The sequence below is a fragment of the Rhinoraja longicauda genome, chromosome 4, assembly GCF_053455715.1.
Source record: "Rhinoraja longicauda isolate Sanriku21f chromosome 4, sRhiLon1.1, whole genome shotgun sequence".
In the NCBI taxonomy this organism is placed as follows: domain Eukaryota; kingdom Metazoa; phylum Chordata; class Chondrichthyes; order Rajiformes; family Arhynchobatidae; genus Rhinoraja; species Rhinoraja longicauda.
Window position 1 is genome coordinate 62,190,281 of NC_135956.1, and position 23,885 is coordinate 62,214,165.

At 39.2% G+C, this 23,885-nt stretch overlaps 1 protein-coding gene across 1 annotated transcript; it reads right to left on the reverse strand.

The window, feature by feature from the left end:
- Nucleotides 1-2,160: 2,160 nt before the first annotated feature.
- On the reverse strand, nucleotides 2,161-18,543 carry fbxo15 (F-box protein 15). The gene is made up of 10 exons (XM_078397826.1): nucleotides 18,264-18,543; nucleotides 17,465-17,560; nucleotides 14,238-14,342; nucleotides 13,560-13,802; nucleotides 13,018-13,224; nucleotides 11,199-11,328; nucleotides 6,080-6,162; nucleotides 5,635-5,780; nucleotides 4,988-5,112; nucleotides 2,161-4,261 (listed from the first exon to the last, which is right to left on the reverse strand). Exons 1-10 carry the CDS (start codon nucleotides 18,413-18,415, stop codon nucleotides 3,992-3,994), a joined length of 1,557 nt encoding a protein of 518 aa, XP_078253952.1. The 5' UTR covers nucleotides 18,416-18,543; the 3' UTR covers nucleotides 2,161-3,991.
- Between the last annotated feature and the right edge of the window lie 5,342 nt (nucleotides 18,544-23,885).

Below are 23,885 nucleotides of genomic sequence, written 5' to 3' on the forward strand. Positions count from 1 at the left end.
TGGCATGCTGAGGGGAGACACATAGAAATTTATAAAATTCAGAGTGGAGTATATAAAGTAGATACAGAACCTTTTGCCCAAGGTGGAATTGACAAATACTAGAGAGCATAGCGTTAAGAATAGAGATAAAGTTTAAAGGATATGTGGGGGCAAATACTTTGTTTTGCACAGTGTAACGTATGCGTGGCACGCTGATAGGTGTGGTGGAAGCAGATATGATAACCATGTATTAGAGGCTTTTAGATAGGCAATTGAATATGCAGGGCATGGAGGGATATGGGTCATGTTCAGGGAGAATTGGTTAGTTCAATTTGGCATTATAAACGAAGAAGACCATCTGAGCCGAACAACCTGTTCCTGTCCTGTACTATCCTCTATGTTATGAGCAATGAAAACGGTATACCACATCAGTAGAAATGCAAGTGAATCACGTCTCTGGATGGAATGGGCAAAAGGACAGGTGTTACATCTCCTGAGATAGCATGGGAAAGTACTGTAAGACAGGCAATCATCAGTGGAGAAATCATCATGGCTGTAGCTGCACCACTAATGAAGCTATAGACAATTATGGATATATTTTAATAAAAACATTAAAGATTTGTTTTTAATGTCCTTTCCCCCATATTCAAAATGATTTGTGGACTTTCCATTGCTTTGGAATTAGTTTGAGTTATTGGACGTGACCCTTGTTTCTAAACAAAATAGTCAACAGAAGAATGGTAAAGGGAGTGACTTTTGTACACTGATGAATGAGTGATGCATTAACACTGCAGTATCTTTTCATAGCTTCATCTGCGTAATGGAAGCTATTTTCCAGATACATATGATAGAACAAAATTTCGACATGCAACTCACACCAACATGTGAATTTTCAAATGATTTATAAACCTTGGAATGTATTCACAAAATGCTGGAGTAAATCAGCAGGTCAGGCAGCATCTCAGGAGAGAAGGAATGGCCGATGTTTCGGGTCGAGACCCTTCTTCAGACTATAAACCTTGGAAAATGTCTCAGGTAGTTTTACTGAACCCCTGAGGCACTAAAGTAACTACGAGCCTTTAATTATTATGCTCAATGGAAACCAAGGGCGATTTCCTACATCATGGTACCTATATTACTGAAACTCCTGGTTTGTGTATATGTTTATGTTTGTGTGTTTGTGTGTACCATGCCCTCCACACAGCCAAAACGGTATACAACAGCATAACCTTTAGGCCCACCCTACTCACCATTCCCCCGTGGTCTGAATAAACCCACTTTTGTTACTTTTTAAAAACAATTTACCTAATAAACTTTAATAAATGCACTTCCCCCCTCCCCCCCCCACCCGGAGGACCAACAGGAGGACCGGCGCCCGTCCCGGCATGCCCCGCGCCTGACCTTCCTCCCGTGGTGCAGCGCACAAGATGGCCATCCCCGCCGCTCGCAGCCGAGCTGCAGGAGAGGCTTTGGCTCCATGCCTGGCCCGCAGGAGAAGTGGGGCCGAGGTCACTGCCTTCTCCCTGTCCACTCTCGCCCACCCACGGCCCCGGGAGACACTCCCCGACCGGCAACAGATCCATGCCGTCGCTACTGTTCCCCGCCGCAAATCGCAGCCGAGCTACAGGAGACGCTTCGGTTCCACGCCCAGCCCGTAGGAGAGACCCGCAGGAGAAAGGGGTCCGAGGTCAGTGCCTTTTACCTGTACCCCCCTTGCCCACCCACAGCCATGGGGGCACTCCCCGCCCAGTCTGGGCCACGGTTGGGCCGAAGGGGGGGGGGGGGGGTGTGCACCAATGCAGGAGAGGTTTGGACCCAACGGGTCCACTTGTTTACAATAAAAGTAAAGTCCAGTTTAGCAGACTCTGAAATTGGAATGATTTAGTATGTAAACTTTTGTTGTCAAATGCACTTGTTTTTTTAATGTTTTAAACAAGAGCACCACCTGTAGTCTGCATAATGACAAATATTCAAATATATTTCCTTTGTTTCATAAAATTAATCTCTTGTTGAAAACAAGCTGATGGAACACTTGTGCACAAATGATGCACTGAAGCAAGATCACCAACATCTACCAGAGTTTGGCAAAGGACAGAAAGCCATTCTTCTTTCCAGAAACATTGACTACACAAAATAAACTCACTAATCATAAGATGCATAATATCCTTTTATTTACACAATATGAATACCGGATATGAAACTTGCTATGAAAAATAATACAAAAGACCTGGTATAATCACCCGCCCAAGATTCTTGTCTACACAGGAGGCCAGTCATACAAATACGAAGGCGGTGATCAACCTCAGGAGCACACTGATACACGCAAATATAATGTCACATCCAATGTCAACTTCCAATATAGATCAATATTCAGAGAGTTCTGAATTTGTGGAATTCGCTGCCACAGAAGGCAGTGGAGGCCAATTCACTGGATGAATTTAAAAGAGAGTTAAATTGAGCTCTAGGGCCTTGTGGAATCAAGGGATGTGGGGAGAAGGCAGGCAAAGGTTACTGATTGTTGAAGATCAGCCATGATCATATGAATGGCGGTGGTGGCTCAAAGGGCCAAATGGCCTCCTCCACCTATTTTCTACATTTCTGTTAATATTATTGACTCCAGTTATTTATTTTTTAAACAAACGAAATGACACTGAAATCCTCAAGTTGCATCATTTATAATATTTGAATATATCTATTCTGCCTTGAAATGAAAAAGTATAAACAAAATACAGCAATTTTGCATGGCCCAACATGCAACAAGATGACATATAACATTTAAATAAACAAGTTAAAGGAATGCCTCAAAGGAAATGCGAAGTCCAAACATAAGTATGCCACCTGATACAAAGTATGGCATTTCATATTAAGTTTAAATTTACTGCGTGAACTGACACAGATTCACAAAGGACTGGTATGAAGCTGGACAATTCCTTAACAAAAACGCTTTCAAAATGGCCAATGTGTCCGGTTGATTAGATAACTTCACAATGGTCTCTGAAACAGCTCTGTACTTTATCCACTTAATTACATTTCCATTTTATGGGTTTCTACAACCAAAGAACTTTAAGAAAACATACAATTTTTAAAAATACTATAATAATCCCAAAAGTACTGCATCATTAATCAGCTAATTATAATTACCCTTTCACTTAAAGTAACCATCAAAGTCGGTTGCATTGTTGGGTTCCACAAGTGTCACTTTAGCCATCACATTCCCCAAGTCTCCTTAGGCTCAATTAGAAACAATGCTATTGATCAGCACTTCGATTGTGGTAGACTGATCTCTCTTGAGCCAAAGCACATTTCATTCAAATTAAATTACTATAAATTTCCACTGCTGAAATGTGATGATGCAGGTCTAACTCAAGATATAAAGATTTCACACTGCTATACCTTTCAAACAATAATTGTTGGATGCAAACTTAAAAGCTCTCTGCACTTCTATTACAGATTGCTTGCCACTCAGTTATTCAGCCCCATTCCTCCTTTACTTTAAATTTCTCTATTTTTTTGTTCGATATTTCAGTTGTCAGGCTTTTTTTAGTTCCTTATATATTATGTCTGAATTTCTAGTCACCTTGAGTGTCGTTCACAAAAGATCCGTCTTTAAATGGAGCTATGTACAGATGCAAGCAAACGCAGTGGCTCTGCCTTGAAAGAAATCCTGGGCCCTTTCAAATGCTGCTATTACTTTGTTATTAGAATAAAGTTAAGGCAAAGAACTATCCCTGCAATTTGTCTGGATGAAAATGTATTACCAGGTACAAACAAGCAACCAATCAACAATCACTCTCAATAAACTTCAAGTATAATGTTTTTAATACATTTATTAGGAAGGTGGACGTCTGTAGCTAACATCCAATAGCTGAGGTTGCAATTGAATCAAAAAAGATTTTCAATATGTTTCACGTTGGAAGCCCTCAAAGAATGCAGCATTGTGACTCACTGCCAATTGTATGGCCATCAAACAAATATTTTCTAAAGGTTACTATATAGATATTGATGTAGACAGTTAGTAACTTGTTGAAAACCAGGCATTTACTTTTCTAACACTGAGGTAAAGAACAAGATTGACTATGAAATATTGCTGTTGTTCTTCCAACCATATTAGCTCCATATGAACTTTTCCTTCATGATCCTTGTATTCAATTGTCTGTCTCTTGCCCAGATAGCTAAATCGGATGTCGGGTGTAGAAGTGGATTGCAAAGCCACAGGCGAGCTTATGCACCAGAATGGCTTTTCAGTTTCATCCAAAACAGTCACATCCATCAAGCAACAATGCTGGAAAAAATATATATAATGTAAATAAAGAACAGCACAAAGATAAATAGTCCCAGCAGAAAATATGAGCCATTAAACAAATATCAAGCGTATGTCTGAAGAGCAAACTAATTGTGATGTGATAAGTAGGACACTAGTTTAAAACATTGACACATAATTAATTCATATAAGAAAATAACTGCAGATGCTGGTACAAATCGATTTATTCACAAAATGCTGGAGTAACTCAGCAGGTCAGGCAGCATCTCGGGAGAGAAGGAATGGGTGACGTTTCGGGTCGAGACCCTTCTTCAGACTGATGTCAGGGGGGCGGGACAAAGGAAGACATAATTAAGTCATGTCTTTTTCATAAAGTCATAGAAATTAACACCAGTTTCTAGACGTGTGATGTTGCACTATTCCTCGTAAATTAGAATATTATGGAAAAATCCAAATTCTGATATCCTGTCAAATATAAAGTACCAAAACTGACCACATGGACGGAAAGAACACATATTAATGGCTACCAGTTCTCTACCAAGTCCTCCACTTGTCATCAATTTTAAAAGAGTCTTGTGCTCCATCAAAAAAATCACCTCGACAAAGGTGATGTGGCCCAATGATCAGTGACAAAAAGAGAGACTTCTATGATCTATGATCTCTAACTAAACAAAAAGTGGACATCATCATCATTATATGATCGCTAACTAAATAAAAAGTGGACATCATCATTATTAATTCTCATACTTGTATTTTGCCTTTTAAGAACTCTGTATTCCAAGGGATGTAGATACTTCCACTGATGGTGCTGTGCTGGGACTCATTCTCTAAACTTATGATCATTATTTGCAAGAAGCCATTCTGGATAGATTCTGAAATAATGAGAGAGCATTAGTAATAAAGTCTGCAACAGTTTACCAAATTAAATGGAAAACAGTAGTAAATTTAAATCTAATGATAATCGAAATACAATACTTACTAGCATAGAAAGTATACTGACAAAAGAAAGATGGTTTCAGAAAAGATTAAAAACTGTAAAGATTATTTTAAGGTTCATTCACTTTCAACGGTTCAGGTTTCCAGTCCCAACAGTACTTCATTTTAATTTATTAAACTGGTTATTTGAAGCTGGAGTCCTCCCCTGCTGGACTTGTCAACAGATCTCCTGATCATCAAAGTGCTGCTTCTAGATTCATTGCTGCTCTCCTGTTGTTTTAGTTGCCACCAAAAATTGACAACTTTATGTAAAAATGACTCTACAGTACAGAGTAAAAGGGAGACCAAAAAAAATCCCTCCCTGTTCCATTGAAGGGAAATGCAGCCAAAATTTAATCGCTAGGCTACCAAAATCATTTGTACAAAAGCCATACAAACCAAATTAGAAACCTAATTACCTTTTCTGCAGAATAGGTTATGAAAGCTGCCAGACATGCAAGAGCTTCTTCCGTTGTGCAAAGCAATGTGGCAATGATAGCCAATTAGCCCATATTCTGAGACAACGTCATCCGGCACTGGGTCACGAGGTGGTGGCATATATGGGCTTTTAATTAAAAGTATCAAATAAAGAATATGATCAAAATAAATACTTTCCCGATGTCCAAGCAATCACTATCTACATACGTTATACAATAGCAGAGGAAAGTCTTTTGGATAAAGAACGGATGAGTTTATCTAAACCTCATGCTGAATAGTTTGACCTTCAAGATAAACAAAGACACTCTTTGTGATCTATAGTTATAAAAAGAAATTTATATAAATATACAATGCAACCCAGTAATTAATAATTGAAATATAATCTAGCTATTCGTTTGAATTTTAGACAAATGCGATTCTCCTTACCAGGAAACTGACCCCAACGTGCTCTTCTCAATGAGTTGATGGAAATGAAGATTTGCTACAATAACAGCCAATTCCCCATCCTCCTAGAACATTAAAAAAAGTACTTGATGACTTATAATTTATGCCCGATATCATTATTCATCAGGAAGATCATTCTGGTATCATCACAATTGCACAGGTGCAAAATAAAACACACATTCACTTTGTTGCTCATGGCACATCTTATTGTGAAGATGAAACGTGTGGTCTCACTTTAATCCAATTATCATAATAAACAAATATCTGGACATTTTTCTGGTGAATTTATGGTGCAATTATAATTCCAATATTATCACTGCATGTTTACTGCACAAAAGGCTATGCGGACCACTAAGTCTCTATTGATTAGAGAATTCCAGTTCGTCCTATTCAATTAGATAAATCCCTGGTGCATTACTAATTCTTTCCTAATAAATATATACCCTGCTCCCTTTTGAATGCTATAATTTAATCTGCCTCTACTACTACCCTTACCACTGCATTCCAGGCCCTAATTACTTGCTGTGTAAATAAGATTTCCTTCAAGGAACTTTTGTTTTATTTCCCAATCAATTCCATGTTTACTAATTCCTGATCACTCGCCCAATATTTTGTTAAGTATGTAAATGCTACTGATAGTGATCAAGTTCTTCCATCTTTTTGCTTCAAAATGTCAATGATCATTGTACAGGTATTGTACCAGGAATACAGATAGAAACATATATATATTTTCAAGGTATCAGACACTTAGAAAGATAGAAAATAGGTGCAGGAGTAGGCCATTCGGCCCTTCGAGCCTGCACCGCCATTCAATATGATCATGGCTGATCATCCAACTCAGTATCCTGTACCTGCCTTCTCTCCATACCCCCTGATCCCTTTAACCACAAGGGCCACATCTAACTCCCTCTTAAATATAGGCCAATGAACTGGCCTCAACTACCTTCTGTGGCAGAGAATTCCACAGATTCACCACTCTCTGTGTGAAGAAAACTTTCTCATCTCGGTCCTAAAAGAAGGTCTGAAGAAGGGTCTCGACCCGAAACGTCACCCATTCCTTCTCTCCCGAGATGCTGCCTGACCTGCTGAGTTACTCCAGCATTTTGTGAATAAATACCTTCGGTCCTAAAAGACCCCCCTTATCCTTAAACTGTGACCCCTTGTTCTGGACTTCCCCAACATAGGGAACAATCTTCCTGCATCTCGCCTGTCCAACCCCTTAAGAATTTTGTAAGTTTCTATAAGATCCCCCCTCAATCTTCTAAATTCCAGCGAATACAAGCCGAGTCTATCCAGTCTTTCTTCATATGAAAGTCCTGCCATCCCAGGAATCAATCTGGTGAACCTTCTCTATACTCCCTCTATGGCAAGAAGGTCTTTCCTCAGATTAGGAGACCAAAACTGTACACAATACTCCAGGTGTGGTCTCACCAATGTCCTGTACAACTGCAGCAGAACCTCCCTGCTCCTATACTCAAATCCCCTAGCTATGAATGCCAACATACCATTCGCTTTCTTCACTGCCTGCTGCACCTGCATGCCTACTTTCAATGACTGGTGTACCACGGCACCCAGGTCTCGTTGCATTTCCCCTTTTCCTAATCGGCCACCATTCAGATAATAGTCTGCTTTCCTGTTCTTGCCACCAAAGTGTATAACCTCACATTTATCCACATTATACTGCATCTGCCATGCATTTGCCCACTCACCTAACCTATCCAAGTCACGTTGCAGCCTCCTAGCATCCTCCTCACAGCTAACACTGCCCCCAGCTTCGTGTCATCCGCAAACTTGGAGATGTTGCATTCAATTCCCTCGTCCAAATCATTAATATATATTGTAAATAGCTGGGGTCCCAGCACTGAGCCTTGCGGTACCCCACTAGTCACTGCCCGCCATTCTGAAAAGGACCCGTTTATTCCTACTCTTTGCTTCCTGTCTGCCAGCCAGTTCTCTATCCACATCAATACTGAACCCACAATACCGTGTGCTTTAAGTGTGCATACTAATCTCTTATGTGGGACCTTGTCGAAAGCCTTCTGGAAGTCCAGATATAACACATCCACTAGTTCTCCCTTATCCACTCTACTAGTTACATCCTCGAAAAATTCTATAAGATTCGTCAGACATGATTTACCTTTCATAAATCCATGTTGACTTTGTCCAATGATTTCACCACTTTCCAAATGTGCTGCTATCCCATCTTTAATAACTGACTCTAGCATTTTCCCCACTACCGATGTTAGACTAACTGGTCTGTAATTCCCCGTTTTCTCTCTCCCTCCCTTTTTGAAAAGTGGGGTTACATTAGCTACCCTCCAATCCTCAGGAACTACTCCAGAATCTAAAGACTTCTTATCCAGTCTCATTCTCCAGGGGGCAGGAGCATTATTCTACATTTTCTTTAGCTACTCTTTTTATACAATATTTACATACTGACTGGTCTGCAGTTACTGGGTTTATTACAACATCAGGTTTTTGAAGAAGGATGCAACAGTTGTAATGTTTCAGTCCTCAGGACCCATCCCCAGAATCATTGTGTGCATTATATTTGTTAGATAATTGTTCAAAAGACATGAAACAATTATCCAAAAATAAATCTGAAAATCGTACTATACCTTTAATCCTCCAAACTAGATAGGCTTGATCCATCAGAGAGGGGTGAAAGAAAAAATTCGATACAATGGGCATCTCTAAAATAAAATAATTCAATCCAAAAAATTTCCGAAATTGAAACCATATTCGTAAGGTATGTTTAACTATCGGATTGTCAATTTGTTTATGTAACTTAGAAGGAGCTAAAGGAAGAGAAGTTCCTAAGATAGAGCCCAATGAAAATCCTTGTACCGATTTAGTTTCCAAATCTACCCAATGAGGACTCGGAGATAAGTCCAAGTCGTTTAGCCAACATTTCAGGTAACGAATATTAGTTGCCCAATAATAGAATCTAAAATTAGGCAATGCCAATCCACCTTCCTTTTTGGATTTTTGTAAATGTTTTTTCCCTAATCTAGGATTTTTATTTTGCCATATATATGAAGATATTTTAGAATCAACTGTATCAAAAAAGGATTTGGGAATAAAAATTGGTATTGCTTGAAATATATATAAAAACTTAGGTAAAATAATCATCTTGATAGCATTAATCCGGCCTACCAGAGATATTGATAATGGTGACCATTTAGTACATAAACATTTAATCTGATCCAATAAGGGTAAACAATTAACCCCAAATAAATCCTTATGTTTTTTGGTAATCTTAATCCCTAAATATATAAAATAATTATTAACTAATTTAAAAGGCAAGTTATTATAAATTGGAACCAGTCTATTTAAAGGAAATAGTTCGCTCTTATTAAGATTCAATTTGTATCCAGAAAAAGTGCTAAACTGAGCTAATAAAGATATAAAGGGCGGCACGGTAGCGCAGCGGTAGAGTTGCTGCTTTACAGCGAATGCAGCGCCGGAGACTCAGGTTCGATCCTGACTACGGGTGCTGCACTGTAAGGAGTTTGTACGTTCTCCCCGTGACCTGCGTGGGTTTTCTCCGAGATCTTCGGTTTCCTTCCACACTCCAATGACGTACAGGTATGTAGGTTAATTGGCTGGGTAAATGTTAAAAAAGATTTTTTTTTAAAAATTGTCCCTAGTGGGTGTAGGATAGTGTTAATGTACGGGGATCGCTGGGCGGCACGGACTTGGTGGGCCGAAAAGGCCTGTTTCCGGCTGTATATGATATGATATATGATATGATATGATTGTGTGATTATGGACACTACCTCAGTGACTTCTTCCATCAGCAACCCAAGATGCATTCTGTCAGGATTAGATGATCTTTCTACTTTAAGAGCAGCTAGCCACATTCTTATAGCTTCTCTTTACCAATATTTAGTCCATCCAAACACTCAGTTTTATGATAGTCCAGCAGCAGCAAGGACTCTGAGCGGTACCTCTTGCTTGATCAAGAAATCCCCTCGTCAATATTAGGGCCTTGCTGTCTCACAACCAATAATAAGCAATGTACAGCAATCCTCATTCTTTTGTAAAATTTCATTCCGGATAACATTTAGCATTGCATTGTAGTATATGATTAGAAACACAGTGCCACAAAAAACTAGCATTTCAAGTTACGCACAACACTCATGCTAAACCCAGTGTGAAAGTACCACTGTGAAACTGATACACCCTTCCTCCATTAATTTGTTAGTATGATTTATTCTTTTTTCAGAGTATTAAAACCTGAATCCACATGCTTCACGATGCCACATGGGCCCCTGGGTAGAGAGTCAGCACTTGTAAAAAAAAAATCTGCCAATGGCAACAGGAGGGGAAAGGAGATAAACAGGTATGGGAAGAAGTAACATACCATGATTTTGACAAGGAAGGCTGCCATTACCAGGGAGCACGGAGATAGCTTCCCATGGTCATGGCTGGTCCAAATCCATTACAAACAGTGACAGCACTAGAGTCACAGATTGAATGTATAGGAAGGAACTGCAGATGCTGGTTTAAACCGAAGATAGATACAAAAAAGCTGGAGTAACTCAGCAGGACAGGCAGCATCTCTGGAGAGAAGGAATGGGTGATGTCTGAAGAAGGATCTCAACTCGAAACGTCACCCATTCCTTCTCTCCAGAGATGCTGCTTGAGTTGCCTGAGCCTGCCCCACCTGCTGAGTTAGTCCCAGATTGAAGTTCTCTGTAAGTTGTAGTTAGGATTTCATAGAAACTGATCGTTAGATTTACCAATACAATTTTTTTTAATTTTAAATAAACTTACAGGGAATGTAAATTTGTAAACTTACATGTAAATTTGCATGTAGTTCATAACATGCACATAATGTGCTCCTTATTTTTTCCTGAATTATTTACACAAGTCATTACACACAACTCTTGTTCTAAGTTCTGTCATTAAATAATTGAAGTGAATTGCTCACATTGATGTGGGAAACAAAATGTATATAACAGTTAATCAGAACAGCACATGCCAAGTCCAGTAATCCAATGGGTGCAATGAGTTGCGAATAAAGATTGTCTGGTTATTTCATTTGTGTTTGTGTGACCTTGCTTGGTGAAACTTGCTTGGTGTAACATTAACTCACTTGCCAGCAGCCCAGCAACAAACCAGGGTATAAGCATCTCAACTTAACAAGTTTGTCACAGCCAATAAAGGTACTGGACTCTTCCAGAGTTGTCAGGTCATATTCCACAAGTAGAGATCGCCGGCGAGGGCTAAAAGAAACATTAGAAATTTAGAATGAAATTAATCTCAAGGCGTGAAAGATTTCTTAATTTCTATTTATTATTTAAGAAAAATAACATTTCCTTTTATTTAAAATAACCATCCCCATTTATGCAAACCCCTTTATAAAATCCAGATTCACATGTTTCCATAGGACACTATCGCTTCAACTGAAACAAAATGATAAAAGAGGAAAAATAGAATTTTACACATTGCATAATTACCCTGCATTAACTTAACAGTTACAAAGAAATAGGATAAAATAGTCTGCCTTTATTCTTCTAGTTCCAAAGTATTGTTCAAAGTATGAGTGCAGAAGGTTGCGATGATGCTCATCTGATAGTCCACAGGCCTGAATAAATAATCAGAGCTGAACCTCGACACATCTTTGAACTAACTCACCAATATACATTCAGATGGATAGTTAGAATGCAAAAGATCAACTGATCCTGCAACCAAGTGAAAATACCAGTCACAATTTTCATCATGATTGCTCTTGAAAATTAAGAGTCCCACAAAAGAGGCAGTCAACACAGAAACAGTCTAAGTTTCTATGATGCAATTAGAATTTCAAATTGATTTTAAGTATTCTAGCCCAGTTTTCCATTTTGGCTGGATTACTTTATGTGCCAACAAGGTCATCAGGAAGATAGCGGATGGATATTTATTGATATGTTTAACTAAGAAGTGAGTATTCCTATACCTACAGGTGCTCCCTTGGTTCATTGTGGGCCACAGCACTAGTTTTCAGATAATGATTTAAATACCCAAGTTGTTAAGTTCTGCTATCTCTGCAATGTTCTGAATTGAAGGGGAGAAGAGGAAGAGTAGCAGTAAGCCAAGGACAGAGTGGCAGATAAGCATTTAAAAAAAAATCCTGTCCTCACAAAAGCTCTTACTAACCAGCAAGTTTTTTTTTATTTGCAGAGATTTTGTTTCTTGACCACTGAAATCCATTGTTTAAGGATACTCCAAATTACCCTATAGGTGGAAGTCCGAAACACCATCTCCCCTCTCCCTTTGAGCAAAAGGTACAGAAGTGTGAAAACGCACATCTCCAGATTCAGGGATGGTTTCCTCCCAGCTGTTACCAGGCAACTCACCAATTCTACCGCAACCATTAATATGACAAACATCATTCAAAATGGACTTAAACTTTTAGACCAAGCCACAACAGACGACATCAGGGCAAAATTTAAGGAGCATTGAAGAGAAGAGGAATTTAGTGAAATTGTCAAGATAGAGAAGAATTAATGTCTTGCTCCCTTGCCAAATGCGCAAATATTCTGATGTATTTCGTGATTGAGATGAGTTACGAGTAGGTGAAAGGAGACAAGGGTGGATTGGAGAGGACTTCCATGTACCCTTGCTGTTAAAGGCCACCAGATCACTTCCTAAAGGAAAATTACAGAGATCACATAGATGAAATTCATTGCTTTGCAGCCACCTTCACAAGGAATGCTGCAGATGCCACAGTCTAAGTGAGATATTATTTAGAATCAAAATGCAATTTTTCTCAGTTTAATAGTGCTCGATAGACCCATTTAAAGCAGGACAGAGGTCAAAGGAATCAGCCTTGTATCTAGTTCATGATCTGTGCAGTAAAAATAATGAAGTGCAGATAAACATCACAAGCAATTAGTTTGCTTACACAGCACAGTCAATTCTCCCAAGCTTACCCATGCATTCCAGCTGTTTTACTTAGAGGAAATAATGGTGTGATTCCATACACACAGAGTGTCTTCAGTCTACACAGAGGAGGCCATACTGTACTGTTCCAACATAAGGTAGCAGATGTATCATTGAAGCAGGCTTTACTTTGCTCATGGACATGTTCTTTCCCAGTTCTTTCACGAAGAGCAATCATCCAGGTAATTCCAAGAGCTCTGCAAATACATAATACTTTTTTTTAGAGATTGAGTATACTGTCACTATGGTTAACTTCAATTCAAACTAATTTACAAAATGGAGTTGCACTGGTAATTATACTTGATTTTCTTCTATAAAGCCAGTTAAGTAACTCCCCAAAAGGAAAACATACAGGAAATATGTGCTACAATTACTTTTTATTCAAACTAACATATGAAGACTATTTATGTAGTAAAAAGTATCAGAATTTACATTTCCAACATCAGCAAAAGCTCTTCAATTCATTATAATACAAGCACCCCATTGTATTTACTTCTGTCATATGACATTGTTATTAAATCATGTTTCTTACTTTACTGCTTCTCTGAATTTTGAAGGCAATCCTGTGTAACGGTTAATGGATTTCAGCAATAGCCCAACTCCTCTTGTGCCAGAGCATGTACATTTACGTATATATTCTTTCTTCCAAAATCCCGGCGGATTGTCCTGGAAAGAGATTCTACTCAATGTCTCGGTAGCTATACCTACAGCTTTTGGCTTCCAAGCCTTGCTTTTGGAGACAAAATAGCTGCAGTAGATTCTGTGCCAAATTAAACTGGAAAAGATACAGAAAATATATATATATATTTAAGATTTAGTGATTGAAATACAGCCAAAACGGTACACGATAGCGGCACAATTTTAGCACCACCTTAATCACCATTGTCTTGTGGTTCAAATGTTTGCTATGTTTTCATTTTTTTTTTCATTTTTTAAACATTAAAAATCACCTTTTTAAACTTAAAAAAACTATTTTCCATCTGCCGTCCCTGTCAGCCATGTATGACGTCACAATGGAAGCCTAAGGGGTCTGCGTGTTTGACTACCAACGCATCCACGCCTGCACAGTTGGGGCCCGTTGATGTAATTAACCGGGGACAGACACACCAACACACACACATTGTGTGAGCGGGGGGAGGGGGGCAGATCACTCTAGTCTGGTTAAACAATATTCCATCTACCTTAAACAAAAGCATCCATGCCCACTTACTTGTCATTCGACATATGGTAGAAACGCTTGCTGACACAACCAGCACACAACAAGGAAGAAACATCTAGGTATGTAAAGATCTTCAGCAGAACTTCCCATGGTAAGCTAGAAATAATTGTCAGATTGTTATGTTGTAATTTGAAAAATAATATTTAACACAATCAGACATGCTATCTATCAGATTGGAACCATAGCAGTCAGGCACAGAGCAGAATAAAACAAGTCATCATTTACTCTAATAATTAAAATATATTTTACAATTTAAAAATATGCATTCAGGCATGACCAATAATGTCATTTCATAGATATTTATTCAAGTTTTTTTTAAAATAAATTAAAAAATCCTCACAATGACTCACATCTTAAAGATATGCCAGACATACTTCTTTCAAAATGAAGAAAAAGTTCATGCAATAATAATTGCATAATTTAATCCTACTGATTAAGTAACCAATATAAATAAATGAAATGTCGGCTTTTATTCTTAAATCCAAAATCAAAACTTAAGAACATAGATTTACACAAAAAGACTAATTAATGGAAAGCACATTCACACAAATAAATTGACTGAAAAACTAATTTACAGGACAGTTTTCATAAACTTGGGAAATCACAAAGGGATTGTCCAGTTAAAATAATTTTGAAGCCTAAGTCGGTTAAATCAGTAAAAACGTCAGCTAGGTTGAAAATGTTAAATATGTTATGAATATTCATCCATTTAAGCTTGTATATTGCTTTTTTCATGGTTAAATGAAAAATAACATTGGACGGTGTACAATTAAGTTAGCTCAGTGCTGACAATCTACCTATCTAATCAAGAAATTGAGAGCTTGATTGAGAGTTTAAATCACACCATGACTTGAACATGTAATATATTGAATACAACAGTGCAAGATGTCTGAAGATGTTGTGTATCCGATGAGAATTCTTCTATTCAGGAGCTCATGCAACTAGGTAACATGGGTCCACAATTAACTTCATTTGGAAATAGAGGGTATGGTATTCACCAAATAGCATTAACAATAAATATATGCCTTAATGGTTTATAATGATCAGCGAGCTCCCAATCATGTTTTTACTTTAAACTGGTTCTTACTTGCAGTGAAGTTAATTATCAAGCTCAGTAAACTATGTAAATGACTATTCCAAATAGCAGATTTTCCCTCCTCTTCTGAAATTATTCAAATTCCTAACTTTAATTTCTCCATCACTACCAAAAAAAACAGATATACAACTCATTCTGTTCTCCAGTAATGTATTTCAAAATGCTACTAATTGTAAATGCTTTTGGTAAAAGCACCCTCATTGTTTAATATAGAAATAGTTTTTGAAGAAATAAAAGCTATTGTTTTAAATGTTAATGATTGCACAATAGATTGGCATATGTTGCATTGTGGAACACTGAGGCAGAAAACATCCCCATAAGCAATTATGCATCCCAGCTGCAATAATAGCCCTAATAAACACAAGGGACCATAAAAGGATGAAGGAGCAGATCAACTTTCGAATATTTTTACCAAGCATTATCAGTACACCTCTGCCAGAAGCTTTGATTAAATTCCATGGCTATACTTTGGGGAAAAAAAACCTTTTAAATAGCAAACTGCAGGCTGTACTTTTTTTAAAGAAAAATAAATCAGTCAAAACTCAACAATGCATACATTGCACTTACATTAGTGTCAAGTATGTTTCTAAAATTTGTAATAACAGCAAAGACAATTGTGGCCAAAGTCTTGGTTTTAACTGAAATTGCATCTGCTGTTATATAAAATAATTACGAAATCTCAATTGAAATGTAATTTAACATAAAAATACTCTAAGAACATTGAGATGATCAATGAAAAATCTAAGCTGATAGTTCAATGTGGTACAGGCGAGATTCTGTTACACTTTAAACCAAGCATCCTCTGGCTTTTGCAGTGAATGTTAAAAATCAAACAGCAGGGGAAATTACAGTACTGCTCCAGGCAGGATTCACATCTTAACTCAACCCTAAACAACATTAATTTGGCACCATCACATTGCTGTTTTGTGTGTTGAGTGAAAATAGGCTACCATTTTTCTTGGAGTGACTACATTTCAAATTAATTTTATTGTAGCAGTAGTATAATGAAAACTGTGCAAGGTGCTACATAAATGCAAGACATTTATATGGTGAGACAAATACAATCTTTGTTCGTTAGGCCTTTCTTAGACTGTACAAGATTAATGGCAGATATATAATTTGATGCAAAAGTTTAGCTGAACTTCTTACATTCTGAATAATTTTTAAGAATCAGAAAAAAAAGATCTTTCAAGAAGAGAAAACATTTAGGTAATCACCTTCCTGATAAGATTGAACAAATTCTGGCAAGACCATATCAGTGTATAAATGTCACTTTGGCTTGCATTTTTCTCACTCCATGTTTGCAATTAATTTTCCTATGTGAAATAGAGGACCAAATTGTTATCTACACAATTTATTGACCCAACTCAAAATGTAACCATTTATCTTTGAGCAATATATCATTTGTATTTGGTAGTTAAGATTAAAAAAACATATATGAATCATTGTACAAATGGATCCCAATTTTGAATAAATCCAATTTCCCTAAAAGTGAGCAGACACATCTAATCAAAAGAATGGACCCTTTGGGCTTGCATTGCAATATTAATCACCCATGGCATTGGTCATGCTGAAATGCCTCTGTTTTTCATTTATAATTCAGGATAATGCAATCTAAAGCATTTTAATCTTAAATAAGAGTCTTATTCATTTTAATCAATGGCAATTTTACAATTTTATTATTCAACTCTATGATTTGGGTCAAACTGAACATGAATTGAGTAAATTGTTAGATTGATGCATTCAGTTATCATGTATATTGTACAGAATGCCTCAAGCACATTTAAAACAAACCAAACAAAATACTTCAGATCCCCAACTATAAAAACAAACTTAATAACCACCTACTCGAAATAATGGTTTAATTTTTCTAATATTTAAAATTCCAAAATTTACTTTCAATATGATCTTCAAATGATAATCATGTTCCATATGTTGAATTAATTCGGTATAATTGATGTTTACAATTCTCTCACCCCCCCATAATGCAACAGCATTTTGCACTCAACACTCCCCTAAAAGGTAATGCAGATTAAGAGGGCAATACCATTAAAGCCCTTGTTTGCCAGGGGGAGGGAAATGTTGTTCCTGATACTATGTTACTAATGAGCCTTTTACCAACCTCTCAATGGTGGTCAGACTTGTAGATCTCAATTTACCACATTTTGTTCCGTGGTGGGACCTCGAAAGCAGACTTGGGCCTCGTTTATGTCCAAAACTGAAACATTGCAACATGAAATAACTGAATAAAACGTAACGAGATCAAACATTTCCTTAAAAACAAAAGTCAGGAGACCCAACCGCAAACGACCCCTATCCATTCCCTCCACAGATGCTGCCTGACTCACTGAGTTCCTCCAGCAGTTTAAGAAGATAACTGCAGATGCTGGTACAAATCGAAGGTTTTTATTCACAAAATGCTGGAGTAACTCAGCAGGTCAGGCAGCATCTCGGGAGGGAAGGAATGGGTGACGTTTCGGGTCGAGACCCTCCAACAGTTTGTGTTTTGCTCAAGATGACAGCATCTACAGTTCCTTATGTCACCTAAACTTTCATGAAGTTTAAAGTTTGCTTTAAACTTTCGGTACCGAGTGGTAGTTTTCAATTCACTCTACATTATGCAATCGTTATTTTTTTTATCTCTAATGTCACTGAAATAAACCAAAATGACATTTTGCGTCAATTGGTCAATGCTTGGGGGTGGCAGGTTATTGTGACCGCAGGCAATGAAGGAAAACCACGACGAATGCTGAAAATCATCGGAAATGTTGGAAGCACACAGCAGTCCGGGAAGCGGTTTAACGAGCAGGGAAAAGGGCCTTGGCTTTGCTGGGGACTTCAATGCATGGATCAACGATTGCATTCATTGGCAGCAACGGTGTGCGAGACACACCCCGGACACGGTGGAAAGAAATCTTCACCTGGAGCACACGTGGCCGACCGCCGGCTGCCGAGCACCGGACTGCTCTGAGCCGACGTGCCGCAGGGTGACCCGAGCGGAGGCACCGATACCACGGGGCCGTGGGTTGACACGGCCCCTCGCCACCTCCGCTCGGCCTCCGCCTGTTGCCATCGAAACCGGCAGGACGCCAATGCACTGGCACCGGCACGACCGAGAGGAGTGGGTGGGGAAAGTCGGGCGTCAGTCAGTCGCCGTTTGAGGGTGAAAGGGAGAGGAGGGATGGAGCAACCGGCTACTGTCCAGCGGGGAGGGGGAGAAGGTGGAGCAGGTGCTCCCCGAAGGCGGGACCTCGCACTGATGGATGTATCAACACGCCAAATGCAACGCTCGTCTTCAATGTAACCCAATGGCAACAACCGGCCTTTATGACGTCACGCCCTGCAAATGGATACATTGAGAGAACGTAGACACAAGGAACTGCAGATGCTGGTTTTAAATTTTAAAAATATATAAAAGTGCTGGAGTAACTCAAGAGGGTCAGGCAGCATTAAACCTCTGCCATGGCAGGCTGTGGAGGCCAAGTCAATTGATATTTTTTAAGGCAGAAATAGATAGATTCTTGATTAGTATGGGTTAACATAGAAACATAGAAAATAGGTGCAGGAGTAGGCCATTCGGCCCTTCGAGCCTGCACCGCCATTCAATATGATCATGGCTGATCATCCAGCTCAGTAACCTGTACCTGTCTTCTCTCCATACCCCCTGATCCCTTTAGCCATAAGGGCCACATCTAACTCCCTCTTAAATATAGCCAATGAACTGGCCTCAACTACCTTCTGCGGCAGAGAATTCCACAGACTCACCACTCTGTGTGAAGAAATGTTTTCTCATCTCGGTCCTAAAAGACTTCCCCCTTATCCTTAAGCTGTGACCCCTGGTTCTGGACTTCCCCAACATTGGGAACAATCTTCCCGCATCTAGCCTCTCCAACCCCTTAAGAATTTTATATGTCAGGGTTGTCAGAGATTATAGGGGAGAAGACAGGGGAATGGGGTTAGCAGGGAGAGATAGATCAGCCATGACTGAATGGGGGGTAGACTTGATGGGCTGAATGGCCTAATTCTGCTCCGATCGCATGATCTGTGGAGGACATGGAAAGGTAACATCTAGTTCTTCCAGAGATGCTGCCTGACCAGCTGGAGTTTAGTTTAGAGATACAGCGCGGAAACAGGCCCTTCAGCCCACCAAGTCCGCGCCAACCAACAATCCCCGTACACTAGCACTATCCTGCACACACCAGGGACAATTTACAATTTTACTCCTTGAACAACCTTGAACAGCTGCACAAATTTCCACCAGGGTCGATCTACATACGAAGTGAATTCAAAAAGTAACATACTTCAGCAAAAAAGCTGGAGGTACTCAGCAGGTCAGATAGCATCTGTGGAGGAAAATTGGCAGAGGACATTTTGGGTTTAGACCCTTCAGACGGAGTTCAGAATGAGGTGACATACTTCAGTTGTGAGAGTTTTGAGTTTACAGATCAAAATCAAGACCGGCACAAAGCGCAATGAGTCAATTGTGATCCCCACCCTATAAATATGCCTCTGAGGTACTGCTGAAAACATACATCTCAAAGCACAGGAGACACACCATCAACATAGTCTCCACAAAATCTTACTAATCCACTGGTAGGTTGGGGGATGTTATCGATATGGATATTAGTAAGGCTTTTAATAAAGTCTGCTCTGACAGGCTAATCTAAAAGATTAAGATGCATAGGATTAATAACAACTTGATCATATTGCTTTAGAACTAGCTTACTGATAGAACACATAGGGTTGTGATGGAAGAACATTATTCAGACTGGAGGTTTGTGACCACTGGAGTTCTGCTGGGATCTGTTGTGTTGAATGTGATATATATAAATGACTTGGATGTAAACATAGACAGGTAGGTTTTAAAGTTTGCAGATGACACCAATATTTCTGGGGTCGTGGACTATGAGGAAGGCTCTGAAAGTATACAACTGGATATAGATCAGCTAAGGAAATGGGTGGAAAAAGTGGCAGATGGAGTTTAATCCGAGCAAGTGTAAGGTGTGCACTTTGGGAGGTCAAATGTAAGAGGAAAATATACAATTAATGGCAAAACCCTTAACACAATTGATGTGCAGAAGTCCAAATCCATAACTCCATGAAAGTGGCAACATAAGTAGATATAGTGGTAAAGAGGCATATGGTATACTCGCCTTCATTGGTCGGGGTTTTGAATATAAGAGTCAGGAAATTATGATGCAGTTTTATAGAACTTTGATAAGGTCGCATTTTCAATCCTGCCGTCATGTAGAAGGAATAGAAGCTTGAAAAATGTTATGTCCAGATCCAGGAGCAGCTTCTTCCCTACAAACCATCAGGCTATTAAACACAACAACCTCCAAACCTGCTGAGGCTCCATACGGCGCTGGTCAGGCCACATTTGGAGTACTGTGATCAAATTTGGTTCCCATATCTGAGGAAGGATGTGCCATCTCTGGAGAGGGTCCAGAGGAGGTTTACAAAAATGATTCCAGTAATGAGTGGGTTAGCATATGATGAGGTTTTGATGCCACTGGGCCTCTACTCGCTGAAGTTTAGAAGGTTGAGGGGGGACCTCATTGAAACTTACAGAATAATGAAAGGCATAGATAGAGTGAATGTGGAAAGTGTGTTTCCACTGGTGGAAGAGTCTGGGAGCAAAGGTCAAATCCTCAGAATTAAAGGACGCTCTTTTAGAAAGGAGGTGAGGAGGAACTTTATTCAGAGGGTAGTTAATCTGCATACCTCATTGCCACAAGAGGGCTGTGGAGGCCAAGTCAGTGGATATTTTTAAGGCAGAAATAGTCAAATTTTTGATCAGAGCAGGTGTCAAGGGTCATGGGGAGAAGGCAGGAAAATGGAATAAGGAGGCAGAGATCAGCCATGATTGGATGGCGGAGTAGACTCGATGGGCCGAATGGCCACTTGCTACTCCTATAATATGAAATAAGTTCTGAACAACACAGAATTGAGGGCATAATTTTGGCTTTGCACTACAATCGTTTGATTATTTGTTTGTTTGGTTGTCGGAACAAATGACAATAAAACACTCTTGACTTGAATCTCTTGAGTATTGTGTGCAGTTGTGGTTGCACCAAAACAGGAAGGATAAGGAAGCTTTGGAAAAGGTGCAGAGAAGGTTCACCAGAATGATGTCTAGATTACAGGATATTAGCTGTAGGAAAAGGTTGGACAGACTTGGATTATTTTTCCTAGAACACCAGAGGTTGAGGGAAGACCTGATAGAAGTTTTTTAAACTATGAAAAGCATTGATAGGGTAGACAAACAGAACCTTTTCCCCACGGTGGACATATCAAATCCTGGAGAGCATAGCTTTAAGAGGAACAAAGTTTAAAGGAGATGTGTGGGAAAGTTTTTTATTTCACAGAGTGCCTGGAACGTGCTGCCAGATATGGTAGTAGAGGCAGATACGATAGTGGCATTCAACAGACTTTTGGATAGGCACATGGATATGTAGGGGATGGAGAATATGGATTATATGCAGGCAGATAAGAGTTGGTCTTGGCATTACATTCGACACAGACATAGTGTGCTGAAGGGCCTATTCTTGTGCTGTACTCTTCTGTGTTCTATAAAGTACCATTGAACCATTCTAGAATAAGTGAATCGACTTCAGCCAGACTGCCGGGCCAACATCCGTTTACACTCATTTTGCAGGCCATGTCAATTGCATGCCTTACGCCAGCGTCTTAAAACATTCAAAATTGAACTCAATTACCAGTAGGCAGAAGAAAAGATTTAAGAATGTTCTTAAAACTTCTGTAGCAGTCTTCAAATTTCATAGAACTTAGAACAGTAGCAGTCCTCAAATTCCACATTGGCCTCATTAGTCATGTCAGAACCTGCAGAGCTATTGTTAATCCTGAGACACCACTTAAAAATAAGAGTTGTCTCTCAATACTCATTCATCTTCCTCTTAATGTTTCCTCCACACAGATTAGCTGCCTTTAACAAGCCTTCACTATCCACTCTTAGCTGTATCGTCCACTTGCTCTTAGGTCTACGCCCGACTGGAGTTGTTCCTTTTGCTTTTTCCACTTCAACTGTGCTCTACAATTTAAAACATGTTTGTTATCTAACTTTCTAAAGTTCTGACCAAAGTTCATCAACCTGAAGCATTAATTCAGATTCTCCCTTCACATATGTTGTGTGGCCTGCTTATTATATCCAGCATTTTCTGTTTTTATTTCCTATTTACAGCACTTACAATTTTATTATTTTTTTGCTGCCTTTTTTGCTTATCAATTCTTTTCTGTACTATTGCAGGAAAAGAATCGCATGGAACAGTTTTTCTTCCTGTGTCTACAACTTTACAACATGTGATTCATTAGAAAAAGCGTTTAATTGTCCTATGTGCAAACATCAGAACCATGAAATTCTTACATGCTGCAGTTTAACAGACCCATAAACACTGTACACACAGATAGCATATAATATATATTTTCGATTCAATAAATTAATAACCATAATACCAGTGTAAAAGGAACCAACGTCCTTAGTCGAACCAAAGACAGTCCACAGAAGATGATAGTTGGTGAGGTTAGTGTTGTGTAGTGTTCAAGAGACTGATGTTTGTTGGGAAGAAGCTATTCTTGACCCCGATAATCACGATTTTCAGGTTCCTATATCTTCGTCCCGATTATAGGAGCAAAATGAGATTGTGGCCAGGCTGGTGTGGGTCTTTGATGATATTGGCTGTGCCTCCTATAGAACTTTTCAATGGTGTGGAGGTCAGTATATTCACAAATAGAGCATTAACTTCCACATGTACCCTGACAACATCCACACTCTATGTTTTTTTGTCAGTGGACTAATCCCATATCCATATTAATATATTACTCTCAATATCATGAACCATTGTTTTGTGCAGTAAACGTTTATATGCCAGCTTTTGGAAATCCATGTACAACACGGTCAAGGTGGCACAGCAATAGAGTTGCTGCCTTATAGTGAATGCAGCGCCAGAGACCCAGTTTCGATCCCAACTACGAGTGCTGTCTGTACGGAGTTTGTACGTTCTCCCCGTGACCTGCGTGGGTTTTCTCCGAGATCTCTGGTTTCCTCCCACACTCCAAAGACCTGGAGGTTAATTGGCTTGGTAAATGTAAAAATTGTCCCGAGTGGGTGTAGGATAGTGTTAATGTGCAGGGATCGCTGGTCGGCGCGGACCCAGTGAGCCGCAGGGCCTGTTTCCGCACTGCACCTCTAAACTAAACTAAACAAAACAAAAAACGAAACACATCCACTAATGTCTCATTGTCCAAGCTACTATTTCCATGCCCCAAAACATTCATAGATTTAGCAATCAGGGTTTTGCTTTTGTAGCAATTGATCAGCAACTTCCGTATCGCCTGCCTGATAGAAGAGGGGAAAAGAGGGAGTAACCGGGGTCAGACTGGTCCCTGATTATGCCAGTGGCCTTGCCAAGGCAGTGTTGTGTAGATGAAGTCAATGGAAGGAAGGTTGGTTTATGTGATAGTCTGCATTCCATCTACCAATTTCTTTTAGTCTTGGATGGAGCAGTTTCCAAACCAGGCTGTGA